The sequence below is a fragment of the Nesoenas mayeri genome (assembly GCF_963082525.1).
Source record: "Nesoenas mayeri genome assembly, chromosome: 1".
In the NCBI taxonomy this organism is placed as follows: domain Eukaryota; kingdom Metazoa; phylum Chordata; class Aves; order Columbiformes; family Columbidae; genus Nesoenas; species Nesoenas mayeri.
This window is the reverse complement of record NC_137541.1, coordinates 61,546,023-61,564,556: the sequence shown is the minus strand read 5'-3', so window position 1 is coordinate 61,564,556 and position 18,534 is coordinate 61,546,023. Positions and strand designations below refer to the sequence as shown.

At 50.9% G+C, this 18,534-nt stretch overlaps 1 protein-coding gene and 1 long non-coding RNA gene across 4 annotated transcripts in view; both read right to left on the bottom strand.

Annotated features, from left to right (window-relative positions):
* KDM7A (lysine demethylase 7A) overlaps nt 1–2,372 on the bottom strand; it is a 68,017-nt gene extending 65,645 nt beyond the window's left edge. For both annotated transcript variants that reach the window (XM_080346348.1, XM_080346349.1), the window contains exon 1: nt 1,945–2,372. In XM_080346348.1, coding sequence (XP_080202474.1) covers nt 1,945–2,060 — 116 coding nt within the window. In that variant the 5' untranslated portion in view covers nt 2,061–2,372. The remainder of the gene's footprint in view (nt 1–1,944) is intronic.
* A 2,194-nt stretch (nt 2,373–4,566) lies between these two features.
* LOC308052953 lies at nt 4,567–8,464 on the bottom strand. 2 transcript variants are annotated; one of them, XR_013923603.1, is made up of 4 exons: nt 8,170–8,464; nt 7,934–8,031; nt 7,634–7,737; nt 4,567–5,008 (listed from the first exon to the last, which is right to left on the bottom strand). It is a non-coding gene; the product is annotated as an uncharacterized lncRNA (long non-coding RNA). The 2 variants fall into 2 exon arrangements; XR_013923604.1 differs by having other exon boundaries at nt 8,117–8,186.
* Between the last annotated feature and the right edge of the window lie 10,070 nt (nt 8,465–18,534).

The following is an 18,534-nucleotide window of genomic DNA, read 5'->3' as shown; positions in this document are numbered from 1 at the left end:
CTACAGAGTAGTCTGTCCCACCTTTGTATTGTACAGTCAATACTCCTCATAACAATTTCAGAAATTAGTTCACATGTAGCCTAGTAATATTAGTGCACAAGACTGGCATTAAATTAAGCCTGCATGTAAGCTGAGCAATTGCTGAAAGATCAGCTGAAAGAGCAACACACAAATGCAGAAAAATATTTGTGAGAGAGAACCTGTAACCATAAAAAGACCTTCAGATGATGCCTACAATTTTACTACAGGCAGCGACCAAGTTCTGACAAACTTTTATTAAGCTACTTTAATCCAAAAAAGCTGTTGTGTGTCTAGCTTCAAACAACAGTGCTCACAAGAGTAGTAGCAGTCTAGTTAAAAATATTAATGAGGGCTGTTTCTAAAGGTACAACAATTCTGTTTTGCCAGTTTTTTAGAGTTTACAAAGCCCTTTTCATAGTTTCTATTATACTGTGGTTTGAGTCGAGGGAAACCCATACACAAAGAACAAATCAACTCAACATACGTACAAGTCAACATCTGAAATACTGAAAGCCCTCCTTTCATCCTAAAACGTGGCAAGAAAACACCCGTGTGTAATAATTACTGTTAAGTAACACCTAGATATGCAACCTACTTTTGGCCAGCATTTTTCCTTTATGCCACTGAAGGAAAGAAAAAAATAAATTAAAAAAAAACACATAAAAAATAAACAAAACACAGACACACAATCATCGTTTATCTGCTGCAAGCGCCGAGGGCAAGAGATGAAAGGCGAGCGCGGCCGGACCGCCGGCGCGCTACCGCACGACACCTCTCCCCGCCGGGCAGCCCTGCCCGCCGCACTGCTTTGTTCCGGCGCCCGGCCGCGCCAGCAAGGTGCAAAGTCCCGGTGCCGTCACGGCTTTCCGGGCACCCCGGCGGGCCAGCAGCAGCCGGTGGCGGGGCCCTGGCGACGGCCGTCCCCGCTCCGCTCGGTTCGGCCCGGCCGGGCTCTGCCGCCCCACGCCAGCAGAGGGCGAGGTGCTGTCTCGCCGGCAACGCCGGGAGCCTGTTTTTGTTACACGGGGGGTATTTAAATGTCCTGCTGTCAATCACAACGCACTTCCTATACCGCCGCCAGCTCCCCGGCCCGCACGCCGGCGCCGGGGCTCCCCACATAATGGGGGCGGCAACTCGGAGCCCCCCGCAGCCCCAGCCCGGCCGAGCCACTTGAGCCGCGGGCCCCCAACTTGCTCCTTTGTTTAACTGCCCGTGAATCTCCACCGCCACCTCCGCCTCCCCCTGCTCGCAGCCGGGGCCTTTATTATTCGCACTCTCGGTTCACAAAAAAAAACATGCGAGTCGGCGGCTGCCGCACGGGACCGGGCTGGAAATGTCAAAGCGGCGAGAGGAGCGGGGCGACCCTCCTCCGTCCCCGCAGCCCCTCCGCCAGCCGCCCTCCCCAAACAAAACGCACGGCCAAGCCAGAAGCCCGAGCCCCGCCGGGGGAAGCCCCAGCACCCGGCGCGGTGCCTCCTCCGCGATGAGACCGCCCCGTCTCGAGAGAGACCCTCCGGGAGAGCGGGGCGAAGGGGGAACACGCCGCCTCCCCAAAGCCGGCTCAACTTTATGGTGGCGCCGCCCCGCCAGCGAAGCCGCCGGCCGGGGAGCCCCGCATCTGTTGCTCTTTCATAATCCGCCTCCCCCCTCCCGGCCGCCTTGCCCGGCCCGACCGCCCCCTCACAAGCAAAGCCCCATGTGCCCAAGGACGGCAGCCCCCGCCGGCACCGGACACTGCCACCGCCGCAGGGGGGAGCCGGAGCGGACAGGAGCCCGTTTCCCCCCCGTCCCGCCGCCGCGCAGCCATTGTCCCCCCGGCCGTTACCGGGGGGGGTGACTGCCACCGCCTGCGCCCGGTGGCCCTCTGACCCGGCGGCTCGTCCCCCTCGCACCGCCCGGCCCTGAGCGGCTCCCGGCGCCTACCTGCCGTGGAACCAGTCCTTGCAGATGTCGCACTCGATCATGAAGCGGCTCACATCGTAGGGCTCCCGGCACACGCAGTACACGGGGGTCGCGGCGGCCGCCGCCGCTCCGGCCATCTTTAAAGAACTCACTGACTGAGGCGCCCGCCCGCTCCTCCTCCCCCTTCCTCCCTCCGCCGCGGCCGGCGGCACCAATAACAACAGCGCGCGTGCCAGCCCCACACGCCGCGCGCGCCCCGCCGCCGGCAGGCAGGCAGGCACGGGCAGGCGGGCGCGGGAGCGAGCGAACAACAGCGCGCGGGGGCGCGCGCACGTGCGTCACCCGGCCCCCGCGGAGGCGGGAGAAGGAGGAGGAGGAGGAGGGGGGAACCGCCCCCCCCCTCCCCGCCCCTCCCCCCGCACGGCGCCCGTCCCGGCCGCGCCTGCGCCAGGCGGAACGCCCGCACCACACCCCTGCCCGGCCCGGCCGCCTCGCCCAGCGCCCGCGACTGCGCGTGCGCGGAGCGGAGAGGGCTCCCATTGGGCCCGGGGAGGGGAGCGCACGTGCCGCCGCCCGCCCCTCCCCGCGGAGGGCGGGGCGCGGGGAGGCACGCGCTGGCCCTGCCTTCCCTCCCTCCCTCCCCCGAGTGGTGTCACGCGGGGAGGGGGAGGGGCAAGGTGCCTCGAGGACACGGGCATGGGGGGGGCGGGCCGCGGCGCGCGCCGGCTAGCCTTATGTAACCGCGGCGGCGGCGGAAGAGGCCGAGCAGCGCCGAAACCTCCCGAAGGCTGCACTTTGTTGTCGGGCCGCGGACGCCCCGCGCAGGCGCAGAGGCGGCCCCCGCCTCCCCCGGCCCGGGTGCTGGGAGCGCGGCCGCCTGCGTGCGGGAGCGGCGGGGCGCCCGGCCCTCTTTCCTCCTGCCCGTGGGGCCGCGGTTGGTTCGCCCCGGTACCTGCAGAGCAGAGAGCTCCGCAGGCAGCGCCAGACTTGGCGAGGGGCTCGGCCAGCACTGGAGTCCCCTGTGCCGCTGTCAGCGCTGAGGAAGTGGCAGGGTTTGGCTAGAGCACGGAGCACCGGTGCTGCTGCCTCCTTCCCTGCCCGGGCTGCCCGACACACCGTGGGCTGGGCGGCCACGGGAACAGCCGCGTCCAGCTGCGGGCCTGCCCGAGGGGCTCGTCCTTGGTTTTAAGTTAGTTCTTCACATGCAGATTCAATGAAACTAGCTGAACGCCCAGCCGTGCGTCACAGAAAGCTGATGAAACTGGATTTGTTTACTGTGTGGTTTTTGAAGAACCTGCTACCCAGCTCATCATTTATAGGTACAGACTGGAACACAGAAGGTTCCATTTAAATTTGAGAAGAAACTTCTCTGCAGTGAGGGTGACAGACTCTGGAACAGGCTGCCCACGGGGTTGTGGAGTCTCCTTCTCTGGAGACATTCAAAACCTGCCTGGACACGTTCCTGTGTAACCTCATCTGGGTGTTCCTGCTCCAGCAGGGGGATTGGACTGGATGATCGTTTGAGGTCCCAATCCCTAACACTCTGTGATTCACCTGCACACAGTGCCGTACGTGACGCTTCTGCTCTTGGAGGGACCTCAGGACAGCGGCGCATCTGATGTTACGAAGGCTGAGCAGGCCACGGTTTCCACACTGTTGAGCTGGGGTTTGCAGTGGGTTCGTTTCCTGTCACGCTCTCTGCGTGTATTGGCATCACTCTTCTGCTCCATGCAGTCACCCCTTTCTCTCAGGACAAAAAAAGTAACACTGATGCATGCATTATATGCCATCAAGGACAAAAAAGTAGAGCTTTACATGGAGAAAAGGACCTCTCAAGGACCTATGTAGATTGTGTTGTATAAGGGAATAGGGAGTCACGTCCTCCACACTGAATGTACTAATTTTAAAGGGAAACAATTAAAAAGTGCATGTTCCGGTGATCATAACTGCAATAGACTTAACTGCGCATACAGCATTATAATTTTACATACCATTTTACATACCCTTAACCACCAGTAGCCACAAAAACCAACAACAACAACAAACCAAACCAAAACAACAACAAAAAAATACGTTGTACGTTTGTTTGGCAGGGAGAAGCTCAGAAGTAAATGTTTCCTTTACAGGCTGTTATTGTGAAGTTAGCTAATCTTAACATTTATATAAGACAGTAACACATGATGATGGTTTGGCAGCAAATTGGAGAGCAAAGAAATGTAAAACAAGTCCAACATGCAGACTCTATGACCGAATAGAGAATGAAACAGAGAAATATAGGAAATGTAAATGACAGCTTCAAGAAATGTCAGATTCTCAGACCCAACCCTGACCTATTTAGAAAGTGCACGCAGTTCTGGTCTGCAGGATGCTGTTAGCGAGTGTTTCAGCACTTTCTTGTTTTCCAATACATCCCAGTATTTCAGCAACTCAGGATGTGGCCACAGACACATCAGTCATCTAAAAAGTTAATGCTAAGCTTAAAAGAGATAAAAAACACCGGTAAAGTAACAAATGCTGATTTCAGGGTTTCTGGAAATAATACATACCAAGAGGCTTTTTCATGAAAAATATTGGTTTCCTTTATTACTCTAATTCAAAAGCACACCCAGGAAGATCCATATTAATGGTAGAGCCTGCAAGCTTTTGTGCAAACAATTACAAGTAATGTAACAACTGCAAAGAGGCAACTGTTGGAGTTAAAGTCATTATTCTGTTTATTGTAAAGAAGCGTTGGTATATGTAGCCACGCTGGAGTCTGAAAATTAACAATTCCGTGCTCCTTAGTTTGCTGTTTCTCAGGTTGTCACGTGGCGAGCTTTATCTTGAAGTTGCAGCTACCAGCTGCAGTGGTAACTTTATCCAAAGTGGCCATAAAAATACGCACATGTTGTATTTAAGGAGGTGTCTGCAAATGGCAAAACCCTGAATTGCTGCGGTAAAGCACACGGTTGGGTATTCCCATAAGAGATGGAGGTGAGGCCGCTTAACGTGCATTATGTGGAGAGGAGACTTTGTTCTCTTCAGGGCGAGACCAGGGTTACTGGAACGGATGAGGAAGTTTTCAGTTGACATAGAAGAAAGTTGCCTGACAATGAGAGTGCAAAGAATGAGGAAGCAGGTTGGTCTCAGCTCTCCTTGGGGACCTTCCCTTCACCACTCTTGATTAATACAACAAACTTAGGGTTTTTTTGGAAAATAAAGAAGTTGCAACCTTAAGCATGCAAAGCAAAGCTTGACATTTAACAAGCATTTTCTATACTGCCACAAACAACATCCCTTTGCTGTTGTGATTGATTTCAGAACAAGGTACGTTAGTGATTCAGGATGTTGTGGGCACTCTTTAAGCAGGTGGGCAATACCTGCTTCATTCATCTGTTGCAAAAATCAGAAGCATAAACCAGCTCCATCTCAGTCTGATCTGCTGTCAGCTTTTCTCTTTCCAAGCTTTCTTTCCAACTGCACTAAACTGTACTTGAATGTAACACAACGAAAGTTCAGAAAAGCCAAAGACCACACACTGTAAGAGAATTACAAAACCACTTTCAATAAGTATTCTTCCCAGAGACTTAGAGACCTTTATATGACAGTCTTACTACATGAAGTTTAGAAACAAAAATTGTAATGCCAACCTTGAATGTAAACAACTAAATGAAGCCAGCTTAGAGTGCAATCCCCAAAAAACTTCAGAAGCACATTTGTTATCCACAGCAACACAGTGACACCTGAAGAGACCAGGGCCCATAGCACTCTCTGCCCTCTGCTCCCAACCAGCAAGACATGTCCACATGCAATGTGGGGTGCAGAGCGCCTTGTAATAAAGAACAACAGGAGTCATATGCTGGGCCACTGAATGAGATCTGGCTGCCAAAAACAGGTGAGGCAGCAGTGCCACAGGGCTGGGGCAGGCTGAAGAACCAGCTCTAGAGCAGCAAGAAGCTCTAGAGATCCAGAGACAAGAGGGTAATGGGTGGGGATGGTGATGACAAGCCAGTGGAAGGGCAGTGAGAATTAAGCAGGCAGGAGCAATGCAACTTGTTTAAAGAAAGGAACAGGGTGACTGAAACACATCAGCCATTCTCAGGTTTTTCTAGTCATTCCTGACCCACTGCTTCTTCTCTGTGCAGCATGCCTCCCTGCTCTCTCACCGATGTACACACGCTGTCACATTCCCACTTGCCCCGTGTTCGAGGTTGCACTCAGCCCACTACCCCCTCAGTAGCTGGATGGAGCAAGCCAGCTGACCCTTCAAGCCATGCCCCTGAAAAATCTTCCCACCCTAAACTCCACCAAAACCTGCTCTGCCCCATCAAGCACAGCCCATGACAAACGCAACTTCCAGCAAACCCCACTGGCTGCCCCTGGCCCCGTGCCTGAACTCCACCAAATACTTAGAAACACAGTCACAAGGGCTGGGGCAGGCAGGGGTGACCAGCCCTGGCACTCTGAGGAACAGACCTGTGTGTAAAGAGCATCAGGTTTGTAAAAGGTAAAGTCAGGGTTATAGATCGGGACATCAAGGATGAGAGAGTGCTTCCTCTTTCTGGGTTCCTCAGGGCAAGCCCGAGGGCTGGTACACAGGGAGGCAGAAGCCTTCGGGTTGTGTTTGGGGGAGCGTTGTTTGAGACTTTATCATTAAGGCTGGAATCAGACTTTGGAATAAAAAGAGCTGAAAGTCTAGGATTATTCCTTAATAATGTGAGCACTGCAGAAATATGAATAAAGGTCTGGTACCCAGTTTCTGTCATGCTGGGACAGGGCTGCAAAGTCACTTGAGCTAATCAAGTCAAGTGGCTTCCCATGAGGTCTGGAGGGATGATAAATGCACTAAACCTTAAATTTAGGGTGAATTATTGCCATGGGTTCTCTAGCCTCTAAAGAAAATGTCAGAGATACGGGGTAGAGCCGAAGACTGAGGAACTAGAATGATAGGAAGATGAGAGAGTCCCCTAGCACTACAATACATGCTTGTGCGCAGCTTATAGTTAGCTATCAGTCAGGTATGGCTCACTGCTGTACAGGCCAGTATAGAGTCAGGATATAGTGGTGTTTGGGTTATGATGCTAAGTATAGGTTACATTAGCCAAGGCCATTGCTAGGGGTCGAGTGTGGGATTTTTCTGTGGTTAAAGTTACTGTTTGGGATCAAAAAGCAGGATCTATGGAATTCATTTCACCCTGCACATTCTGCAGAATGCACGTACAGGCACATCATCTTCTGATGTCTCGAAAGACAACCTTTGCCACATAACATCCTTGACCCACAAGTCTTTTATTGTCTAGCTATTCCTAGATCTTTAGTGAGGTTCATGGTGGGCTGAGGTCTGGTATCAGTTGAGAAAAATGGTTTCTAGGTGGTTCTAGGATGCTGGGCTATGATTACAGGTAAGGGTCTTATCAAGGAAGCTATTCTTATCAAGGACGTGACCACCAGTGGTCAGTTCAGCAGCAGAGGAGAGGGGATGGGAGAAGAGAGCACTTGTCATCACACAATAAGAGCATCCACAGCCCATGCCTGGCCTCAGGCATCTCCCAAAGCTTATGTCAAATGCATAGAGGGAGGATAAAGAAGAGGGGAGAGGGTCAGGGAGTTTTGCCAGAAGGGAGAAAGAGAAATATTCTGTGACTTTTTGTCACTTCTGGGTACTGGCTGAATTACATACATGTGCACACAAATACGCCTATTTTGTCTTAAGAGTAGGGGGAGAACTCACATCAGTCAGAGGATGGTGGCTCTCACCCAGCAGGACACGGCTGGTTAAACAAATACTGGAGGTGATACTCAGCAGACAAAGAGGCAGCCCAGGAGCAATGGAGACTAGGGAAAATCAGAGAAAATGGACATCAATGAACATTTCCAGACTAACATGCAAATAATCAGATAAACTGTTGAGAAAACATGGGGCTAGAGGTAGTTTCTGCATGTTCAGTCACGTCTTCATTGTATTTTTCTACATTTTGGAAAAGCACTGATTTTAAAAATTATTTATTTATTTTCACATCAAAAGACTTACGGCTGCCAAAAAGCAAAGCTCTGGACTAAAACAGTGTTCCAGTTCCCAGCATGAAACTGCCCGAAGTATACCCAGAATTGGCAACATGATCTTTGCATCTGCGGAGAAAATACTGAGTCATGTTGTCAGCCCACACACATCTAACAAAAATAAAAGCAGCCCAACAATTCAGGATTCACCCACTCGTCATTTCAAGAAAATACAAGTCATTCAGTCATGCCTCATGCTTCAGAGACCTTTAGAAAACACCCAGCTCAGGGAACATTCGCCCACGTTGTGCCCATGCGCTGTTTCGAACCAGTGATGTCATTTGCAGCTCGTTCCCCCGCGAGTCTGGATGGCGTTTGGTTCAGCGTCCTTGGAGGAAGTCGCTGAGACTTAGAGGTTTCTGCCAAAAACGTGACATGATAGCTGAAGCCTCAGCCCTTCTGCTAACGAATGCTGAAATGATGTAACACAGTGTACCCAGCATGAATCCCTGGAGGAGGCAGAAATGCGTCCTGTGCTTCATTGCCTAAAATATCTGGCAAACTTAAGCTGTAGTTTTTATAAGATGCTACCTTGCTCTTCCTTGAAGGGTTAATCCTGTCCTGAAGTGTTAGCTCTCCCTGTGTTAGGCTCCCCAGTCACTTGGCACACATTAGACTGGGAGATATTTGCACAAACATTGAAATTTGAGGAACTACCCAGGAAATCTTCCTCCTTTAACCCTGTCCCACATCATTGTCCCCTAGCAAGAAAAAGCCAGTTCCTGCGTTTCACCCAGCTGCTGGCAATCTCTCTCTTCGTACTTCGGTGCTAAAAGCTGCTTGAAGTATGAGCAGCTGAAGCCGGATGTGGGGCAGCCAGCCCAGCTCATGACGGAGGGGGAGACGTCACGGCACGGGGGACACGGAGTTACACAACCTCAGTGGTGCTGAAACCGGCGCTGGAAACTTGTCAGGAGCCCAAAGGCCAGAGCTAATTTGTATTTTCTTTTACACAGCGTAATTTTAATCAAAGCAAAAAGCGCCCAGTTGTATTTTATGTACAGAGTGTTGTAAGTAGAGACAAGTTAACAGAGCAGGATACAGTCCAAGGGCAGCGCAGGGAGGAACATTAGACAGGGCAAGGAAAGGCAGGCCAGTTTCCTACACTCAATTTATCAGCATTTCCTTGACCCTTCAGGAAGGCCAGGTGCTACGAAGCAAAAGGCTAAGAGTCAATGTCATAAAAAATGCTGTGATTGCACAATTCCCTTTGTAAGAAGGAAGAAGAAAAGAAAAAAAAAAAAACAGTGAAAAAAGAAACCTGCAAAAAGCTTGAGGACAAGCTTATTTCAAAAAGCTCTTTCCAAAGGTTCTGGATGTGTCACCAAGTAAAACATGGCATTCAGGAAACCCATCTCACAGCCAATATTTGACAACAGTTGAATCCGGGTGACCGCTAACATAAGCTCCTCCAGCTTCAGCTGCAAACAGGTCTGTGCGAGTTCCCTTTTACAACCAGTTTTCTGCCTCCCTGAGCAGACAACATGAAGGGCTGATATAGGCTCCCCTCCAGTACCCCTTTTCCGTGCTGCAATGGCCGAAGAGCAGGAGTTGGGAGCAGCTTCAGGGTGCACCCTTGCGTGCTGCCAGCGTGAGCCAGAGGGGGAGTAGGGCAGCAGGTTAACAGTAGAGTAAATATACCTTGACATTTCCTGATCTATTTGCTTTGTAGTCCTGGTAGGTTTACTGGAAACTCAGATGTGGAGTTTGCCACCTGGCGAGTGCTATTGCTGGAGAAAATCCATCATTTCAGCCTTCCTCTCTTTACCCACTGGGGATAAATATTCTGTTCCCCCTCAGTTCAGCTTCATTCCTTGAAAGTTGAGAAAAAGAAAAGGGAAAAAAAAATATCAAACCTCGTACCTTTACTTTGTTCCAGAGCACGATTTAGACGTGTTGTTCAATGTCTTCCTCATGACGGGATGAGCTGCATGTTAGGGATATAAAAGAAAAGCTGTCAGACAAGCTCAGCTGGAGCTTCCTACATTTAGTCTGATAAAGCCTACCCCTGGAGCTTTATCCCACCAACCAGTCCCTTTCCATTGTAGCCCCCAATAGCAGCACCCTCTCTGCTCTCATCCCTCCTCCACATGCTCCCTCACCCCCCTCCTCCATGCACATTTGTCCCCCTGACTCAAACAGCTCCCCAAGGAGCTCAGGCACCATCGATGCCCAGAGATGGGGAAAAGGGAAGACAGAGACGGGTGAATATGCAAACAATCCTGTATGCACCCCAGCATGTACAATCCAGGTCTTTGTCAGCATGATGGAGTATGCTCTGTCCTGTTTGTTTTCTTTCCCTAGTACCATACACACCCTTTCCATATGAGCATTATCAAATGCTGAACCTGAATCAGCCTTTTCAAGACAGAGGCTGATTTCTGCCTGGCTAATATCTGTCCACCAGCTGCTTATTTATTTGGTTCAAAAATTATAGTGACTCATAAAATCTAATGTAAAATCTACACCTGCCATTAAGAAAAGAAAAATTTTAAAAAAAGGCTTTTCCATGTGTGACTTCTGATGCCACTGAGGCAGCGGGTGGAAGCGTTTCCACTTGCACGAGCAGCGCTGCTTGGACGCAGCCCATCGCGACGGGAGCACGATTGCTTTTGCGCTTCGAGGCAGCACGTTTGGGATGCTGCCTGCCTGCCCGTTTTCCCCCCTGTGTGGCTTCACGCCTCAGCTGGTCCTCCCTCGCATCGCCCTGGACAGACAGACACCCCGTGCAGGAAGGATGTCGGGGCAAAGGTGCAAAGCGCTTTTGGGGCTGAGTGGCAGTCGCCTTAGCCGCACCGTCAGGGCCCCAGGCCTGGCAGACAATAGCTCTCTCCCCGCTCGCTCCCTCCCGGCCGCGTCCGTCGTCCCCAAGACTGAGGAGCCTCATGAATCAAGTCAAAACACCCAGCGACAGGCTGAAGAAATCTATTAATATGCACCCGCCACCGCAGCACGCCGGCAGCCCCCAGCCTCGCGCGCCGCTCACCTGCCTGTCTCACCCCTGGCAGGCAGTGCAGGGAACAAAGGAGCAGGGGGGGACGGCAGCGACTGCCCCCCAAACGAAACACAGGGAGGCAGTGGCTGGAGACAAAGCTCATTAGCCGGCCGCCATGGGTGTGAGGAATGCTCTTGCTCGCCCTATTGTCTGGGGTCCTTTGTGCTCCTCCAACCAACCCCCCCCACCTCGGTCCCCAGCCGCACAGGCAGAAATATTGGGAGCAAGACAGAAAAGGCTTTGTTGAAGGAAGCCCTCACGTGCAAAAAGCCTCCTGCCCTCGCCTGGCCGTACGTGCCCGTCTGGCACACGGGCCTGCACTCCTTCTGCCCCAGAGGGCAGGTAGGGAGCAGGGGGCTGCAGAGCAACATAGACAGACAGACAGACCCAGGGGTTTTGTTTATCCGTGCCCACAGGGCACTGGCAGCCCTTCTCTTGCTCCCTCCAGAGATTTGACCCTGCGATGCTTTTGGGAGGTGGGGAATGGTCACCTGGTCCTGCAGAGGGGAGCGGGAAGGCTGCCCTCACCCCACACTGCTGATACAGGGCCAGTAAGCCCTGCTAGGCTGCACTGGGGAGCAGATCTGGCAGCACGGACTTGGCATGTCCTGAGCACCCCCCGCATCCCTCCCCACCTCAGAAACGGCACAGATACCTTTGCCAAACCTCTGCTGCTTTGTCAAGCTGTGGCTGTGGCCTCCCTTGTGCGAGTCACATCTGCAGTATCACACCCCCCAAGTCCTGCAGGGCTGGTGGTGGACCCAGGTTTTTTTTCCCTGTTTTCTGACAGAGCCATAATTGCCAAGCCCTCCCAAGGGGTCAGTCCCCAGCTGCAGCGCACTGCTCGGCTCTCCTGCCACCACCACCCCACACTGGCATTGGAGGGACCAGGGTGGAGAAAAGAAGAGGGAAGCCAGGTCCCTCTGGTGCAGGGAGCAGGGTGACCCCACAGTGCCCCAAGGGACCACAGTGCTGCCCAGCCCCACGATGGCCACCGCACATGGGCCAGCTCCAGTGAGCGACCCATGGAGAGGCACCGTTCACCTGTACGTGGCACACTGGCTTGTGCAGTCCTTGTCCTGCCTGCCCTCAGCTACCTTGCACCTCCCCACCGGCACTGCTCGCCACACATGGAAACAGCCGCAAGGTGGGTCTTGCTCAGACAATGTGGCCAACACAACGTAAAGCAAAGAAATACAGGTAAGGTCACAAAAATCATGGAAATCACACAATGTGATGGATAGGAAGGGACCTCGAAAGATCATCTAGTCTAATCCCCCTGCCAGAGCAGGAACACCTAGATGAGGTTACACAGGAATGTGTCCAGGCGTGTTTTGAATGTCTCCAGAGAAGGAGACTCCACAACCCCCCTCGGCAGCCTGTTCCAGTGCTCTGTCACCCCCACTGAGAAGTTTCTTCTCAAATTTAAATGGAACCTCCTGTGTTCCAGTTTGAACCCATTACCTCTTGTCCTATCATTGGTTGTCACTGGGAAGAGCCTGGCTCCATCCTCATGACACTCACCCTTCACATATTTATAAACATTAATGAGGTCACCCCTCAGTCTCCTCCAAGCTAAAGAGCCCCAGCTCCCTCAGCCTTTCCTCACAAGGGAGATGCTCCACTCCCTTAATCATCTTTGTTGCCCTACGCTGGACCCTCTCCAGCAGTTCCCTGTCCTTCTTGAACTGAGGGGACCAGAACTGGACACAATACTCCAGATGCGGTCTCCCCAATCCGAGGGAAAAGATTAGTCCTGCGAGATGGCGCCAGGGTCTGTGAAGGAGCCCTGGCATACAGGTGCTCCACTGCCGAGATGGCAGCGCTGGGTGCCCTGGCCCAGAGAGCAATGGCCTGGGAATGAGCACCAGGAGATGTACTGTGAGGAGGCTGCTGAAGGGTGTCCATAAGGTACAGGGATGGTAAGGAGGCAGCTGTATGCTTACAGCTAAAGAGCCCACCATCAAGAAGCACATCTCCAAATAAGTTTTGTTCAGAAATAAGTTTTTGCTAAGGAAAAGTGCAAAATTCCTACTTTAAAAAACAAAACAAAACAAAACAAAAACCACCCACAAAAAACAAGGAGTAGAAACCATGATATCTGAACAGCATCACTTCTTTCTTTGAGTTTTGCACCTTACAGTGAAGCTTCAGCAGCTCTGGTAAAGTATGCTTGTGCTTTATAAGCAGGACTCACACTGAGCTCAGTGGACAGAAGATTCCCAGTAATGTCCAAGTTGCAGAAACAAAGCAGTTGCACCCAAAGCCACCAACTAAGAAGATACTTTGGGGCAGTAGTTAAAGCAAGAAACCAGATAAAGCAAAAGGCCTTTATCTTGGACTGTAAAGAATGCAGCAAAAGGGGAAAGAGTTCTTGGTGGGTTGGTGGCCAAGTTACTGACCTCTCTTCTCCGTGCCCCTCCCATGACACCTCCCTGCTTCCCCAGGAAAATGGGGACACAGCAGCTCTGCTCCCGCAGGCCCTGTGCCTGTACCAAGCTGGCGTTCCCGCACAGCGGCATTTCGGCAGCTGGAGGGCCGGTTGCATCAGACCAGAGCTGAACTAACGTGACTACAAGAGGTGTTTTGGCATCCAAGCTGGAGAGGCTGCCTGAGTTAATGAAGCTGATGAGAATGGGATGGGGTGTAATGAGGTGCCCCTTCCTGAGAAGCAAGGAAATTCCCCCAGGCTGCCTTCAGCTCCTGCAGAGCGCTCGGGTCAGCTTGTAACTTATTAAATATCAAAAATAGCGTGGTCAGCAGGACAAGGGAAGTGATCCTTCCCCTGTACTCTGCATCGGTGAGGCCACACCTGGAGTATTGTGTTCAGTTCTGGGCCCCTCAGTTCAGGAAAGACATTGAAGTGCTGGAGCGGGTCCAGAGAAGAGCAACAAGACTGGTGAAGGGACTGGAACATAAGACCTATGGGGAGAGGCTGAGGGAGCTGGAGTTGTTTAGTCTGGAGAAGAAGAGGCTTAGAGGTGACCTCATCACTCTCTATAACTACCTGAAGGGAAGTTATAGCCAGGTGGGGATTGGTCTCTTCTCCCAGGCAGTCAGCAATAGGACAAGGGGGCATGGGCTTAAACTCTGCCAGGGGAAATTCAGGCTGGATATTAGAAAGAAATTCTTTACAGAGAGAGTGATCAGGCATTGGAACGGCCTGCCCAGGGAGTTGGTGGGCTCGCCATCCCTGGAGGTTTTTAAACTGAGATTGGACATGGCACTTAGTGCCATGATCTAGTAAACTGACTAGAGTTGGACCAAGAGTTGGACTCGATGATCTCTGAGGTCTTTTTCAACCCAGTCGATTCTGTGATTCTGTGATTAATGCCAACACTCACACGACCAAAGTTCAGCACATGTTTAGTTGTACTTCTGGAACTGGGACTTGAAAAGCACATCGTGCAGGTTTCCTGGGAATAAAAGGGATGTCCAGAGAAAATGCCCCCTGCCCTGTCTGCCCAGAGATCTCCACTGCACCCCTGTGCATTTGGGTTGTGAGACCTTGTTCATTCACTACCCAATGCCCAAGGAATCAGCTCCCCTCAGCTACTGCGCCCATCGCCATCAGGCCACGGTTCCTTCCTCCTCTCACAACAGAAAAGCTGCGTGCCCCAGCAAAGCCTGGAACGGTCCCCAGGTTTAGGAGGAAATTCTCCACTGATAAGGCAGATTTACTCACTTTCTGGTGAGATGAGTGGGTTTGTTAGCACACGCGCTGCATGTTTTTAAGTGACTCCCCTACAGCTGGAACTTAACCCTAATCTAAATTACACCTCTGGTGCCCTTAATTTAAAGAAGTGTTCAATAGACTATGTCTCTTGCAAAATTAATTGCTTTGCCGCTGGATAAACAGGGATGGGTAAGAGTCAACATTGCACCTCAGCATCAGAGCATAGAATCATAGAATCATTTAGGCTGTAAGAGACCCTGAAGATTATCAAGTCCAACCATTAACCTACTCTGGCACTAAACTATGTCCCTAAGAACCATATCTATGCATCTTTAAACGCATTCAGGAATGGTGAACCAACCACCTCCCTGGCAATCTGTTCCACTGCTTCACAAGCATTTCCATGAAGAAGTTTTTCCTAATTTCGAATCTGAATCTTCCCTGGCACAACTTGAGGCCATTTCCTCTTGTCCTATCACTTTCTCCTGGGAGTGGGGGACAGTCACATCCACAGGGACTGCTGTGGTTCCTGCAGGTAGTGTCCTGTGAGGCCATTAAGCACCCACAAGCCAGGTCACCTCCAAAAGAAATGCCAAGACCCCAAGGATGATTTATCTATCCGTCACCTGCTGTGCTGACCATGGCTTTCAGGGCGCCGTTCCTTCGGAGGCAGAGGAAGGGAGAGTGGCCCTGGCAGACATGGAACGTGGTCACCCCACCAGTGTGCAGAAAGCCGACCTCACTGGAGGCAGTGATGTACACGCAGAGGAGCTGCATGAAAGGCACAAAGAAAAGGAGGTTCTTACAAACCAAAGCAGGGAGGAAGGTGAGAGCCCATCACTGAACAAACCTGGGAGAAAAGCGTTAATGGAGGGAGCTGTGAGTGTAGTCTTTGAAAGGTATCAACTACACCTGTTTCAGCGATCAAGTTACCCAGCGGAAGGGGTTACACTGCAATTGTAACTATCAACCCCCAGCAGAGCAGCCAAACATCTTCTGCTACCCATAGCTTCCCTGCAGGCTCACAAGCCAAAGAGCCAAACGGGTTTCATTCATTTTGCAGCTGCTGCCCAAACCAGCAGAGGTAACAGCATTGGACCTGATACTCAAGTGACAAGCCTACACCGACTTAAAGGACAAAGCACAAGTGTCCTTGCTTGCTTATCCAAACATGCAGATGTCCAGAGAGCATATAGTGTGTTGTTTAAAGTGGGTTTATTTACATGCTTATTATAATGAACAATGTCTGTGTATTATTCTTTGTAAGTATCTGCACTCCCCGAAGGTCAGACTTAGGAACATTCAAGTAAGGTTACTGGAAGTGTTCCTCCTTTTTGGGTGTTTTATTCGAGCGATAAGTGATTTATCAACCACTTCTGGCACCGGTTATGAACATGCAGGTATTGCTTACTCTGACCCACAAAGAACAGTATTTTAGCCCTTTACAAGCAAGATGTTTATTGGTATCCAGATGGTACCAGTGCCTATTGCCAGACCTGCAAGGACACATCACCTACAGCCTTTTAATCAAAGGCTGGGTCTGAGGGGAGTGAAGTTCAGAGCTGATTTCTTTCAGTGTGTTATTAAAAGGCATCACTAAAAATTCACCACACTGCCAAGTGTACTTTGTGTCTGATGGGACAAAGCATGCCTTCTCCCTCACGTTTGCAGAAGCAAATACAATTGGAGAAGGGAACAAAGTTCCACTTAGCAGAAGATATTCTGTGTTTTGGCCATCATGATCATTTGTGTTCCCTACAATGATGTACTAACAAGCCCCTTGCTTCTCAGTGGCTTGAGGAGGAGGGAAAGAGAAACCTTGACTGCAAAGAGGAACCCAGTCTCTGGGAAACAGGGAAAGAGGATGCTGTTCGACATTTCAGGAAACACTAAGGGAAAGATGGGGGCAGCCAGAAGCTTTGAAAGTTTTGATTTCTCTGAGATAATGAACTGCCTATTCTAACTAGAGGAGGAGTAGCTTGTGATGCCTCTCTCCTGGAGAGGTTTCTCCTATGATGTTCAATACTGTAAAGGGCTGGAGAGGAGGGAACACTTTTGGCTGGATTAATTTACAAGGTAAAAGTGATTTCTTTTCTACAGGGAGTTAAACTAGACTCATGGCCTTGTTTCTCTGGGGTTCATAAAGAGTGTTTGAAACTCTCCTGCTTGCACAAGGAGGGCAGGAGCGTCTCCTGCCCCAGGAGTACAGGCGCTGCTGAGCCCAGGACCACCCTGGCAACTGGGGAATTGCCCAAGCGTTGTCTTATTGGGAGAATTTAAATACTTCAGATTCCCTCTTGAACCAGGCTGCTGAAGCTTTGGATCTGTTTTTGTTAAAGCCTTCTTATTTGAATTGAGAAAGTCCTTGCTGAAATGCAGCACCCTGCCCCTCTAGTTATGGTTAACACGTCTGCTGAGATTGCCACAGCCAGGCTGAACTCAGTAGCTCTCAAGGAGTGACAAAAACCCTTTAAATGAAACTTGGGAAAAAGATCATACTCTCAGCAAGCTGAGGATCCAAAACAACCACAAGAAATTCAAGTTTTGGGCCAACAGGATCCTCATGAAGCACAGGAAGGGGAGTGCAAAGCTTTGTCCTGGGGAGGGACACCACCAGGCACCAGCACAGGAATAGTGAACTTCATGAATATTAGGAGTCCCAGAGCAGAATTAGGGCTTCCTGGAAAATCTGTTCATTTTGATTATTTGGGGGAGAGGGGAAAAAAAAAGGAAAGAAAAAAACAAACAAAACAACAACAAAACAACAACAACACACAAACGCGCACAAAACACCACCCAAAACCAGAAGTGATAATTTCCTCCCAGTCCCATGTCTCTATAAATGGCCCTGCATCACCCCATTTAGAATGTGTATCTGAGAAAGCAAGGTTCTCTTTTAAAAACAAGTGATTTGCAGGAAGAAGATTTGGAAAAAGAGAATCAAGCTCTGTCCTGTTCAGGACATCAGCAGCCTCCCTGCCCATGGGATGTAAGGAAAGGACAGAAGGGAAAAAACCAAACCAAAACAAATTGCTGACAGCCTTCCTGCCCTCCTGCAACCCTAGATTGTCATAGCAAGATTAATTTGAGATGGCAGTAGACTAATAGGTGGGTTTGACAGGGTAAAGTGGAGAAGATCAGATAGGAGGGAATATGGCTGCACTGAACTGGCTGTGAAATCATTCATCTCCTTTGGAGAAACGCATTGCTTTTAGCTGCCAGGTGCCAAGCACTGGTGCAAGCCCAGTAGGTAAATAGGCACAGGCAGTGTTTGCAGCAGGAAGCTTAACCAGAAAGGAATTTTATCCATCCAGAGCAGGCTCCTGCCCAGGACAGCCCAGAGACCTCTCCAGCAATGAAACACAGACACCTCTTGAGGCTAATGATCTGCTAATGGACCTGCTGCTTCTCTCCTCTTACAGGTGCTGTGCTGGCTGAGGGCTGGTTTTCTCTGGAAACAGAGAGACCCATCTGTACTGACCAAAAATCAGGGTTCAGCAACAATTATTATAGGCAACTGCTGCCCAAGCAGCACCAACAAGTGTTTGGCCTGGCCAGGCTGACAATATCACAATTAAGGCAGGCAGGACCCTGGGGAAAGGCAGCTTAGTCCTGGGGAAACAGCCCTCAGCTCAGCAATTTGGGCACTTCCACACAGCTTATACATCTCATTTGTCTGACTGCTGCTCATGCATTTTTATCCTCCCCTCTCTTCTCGCCTCCCAGCCCTCCGTGAGCCCGCTGTCCCTCCAGCAAAGGATAAGGTGGTGGTTTTATTTTTTTCTGGAGAAGATCAGCACTTCTCCACATGACCTCCCAGACACTGGTGGTGACAGACAGCAAGATAGCCAACCATAATCCCCACATGCTATGTGGTCTTTTTTTCACCCCTTTTATAGCC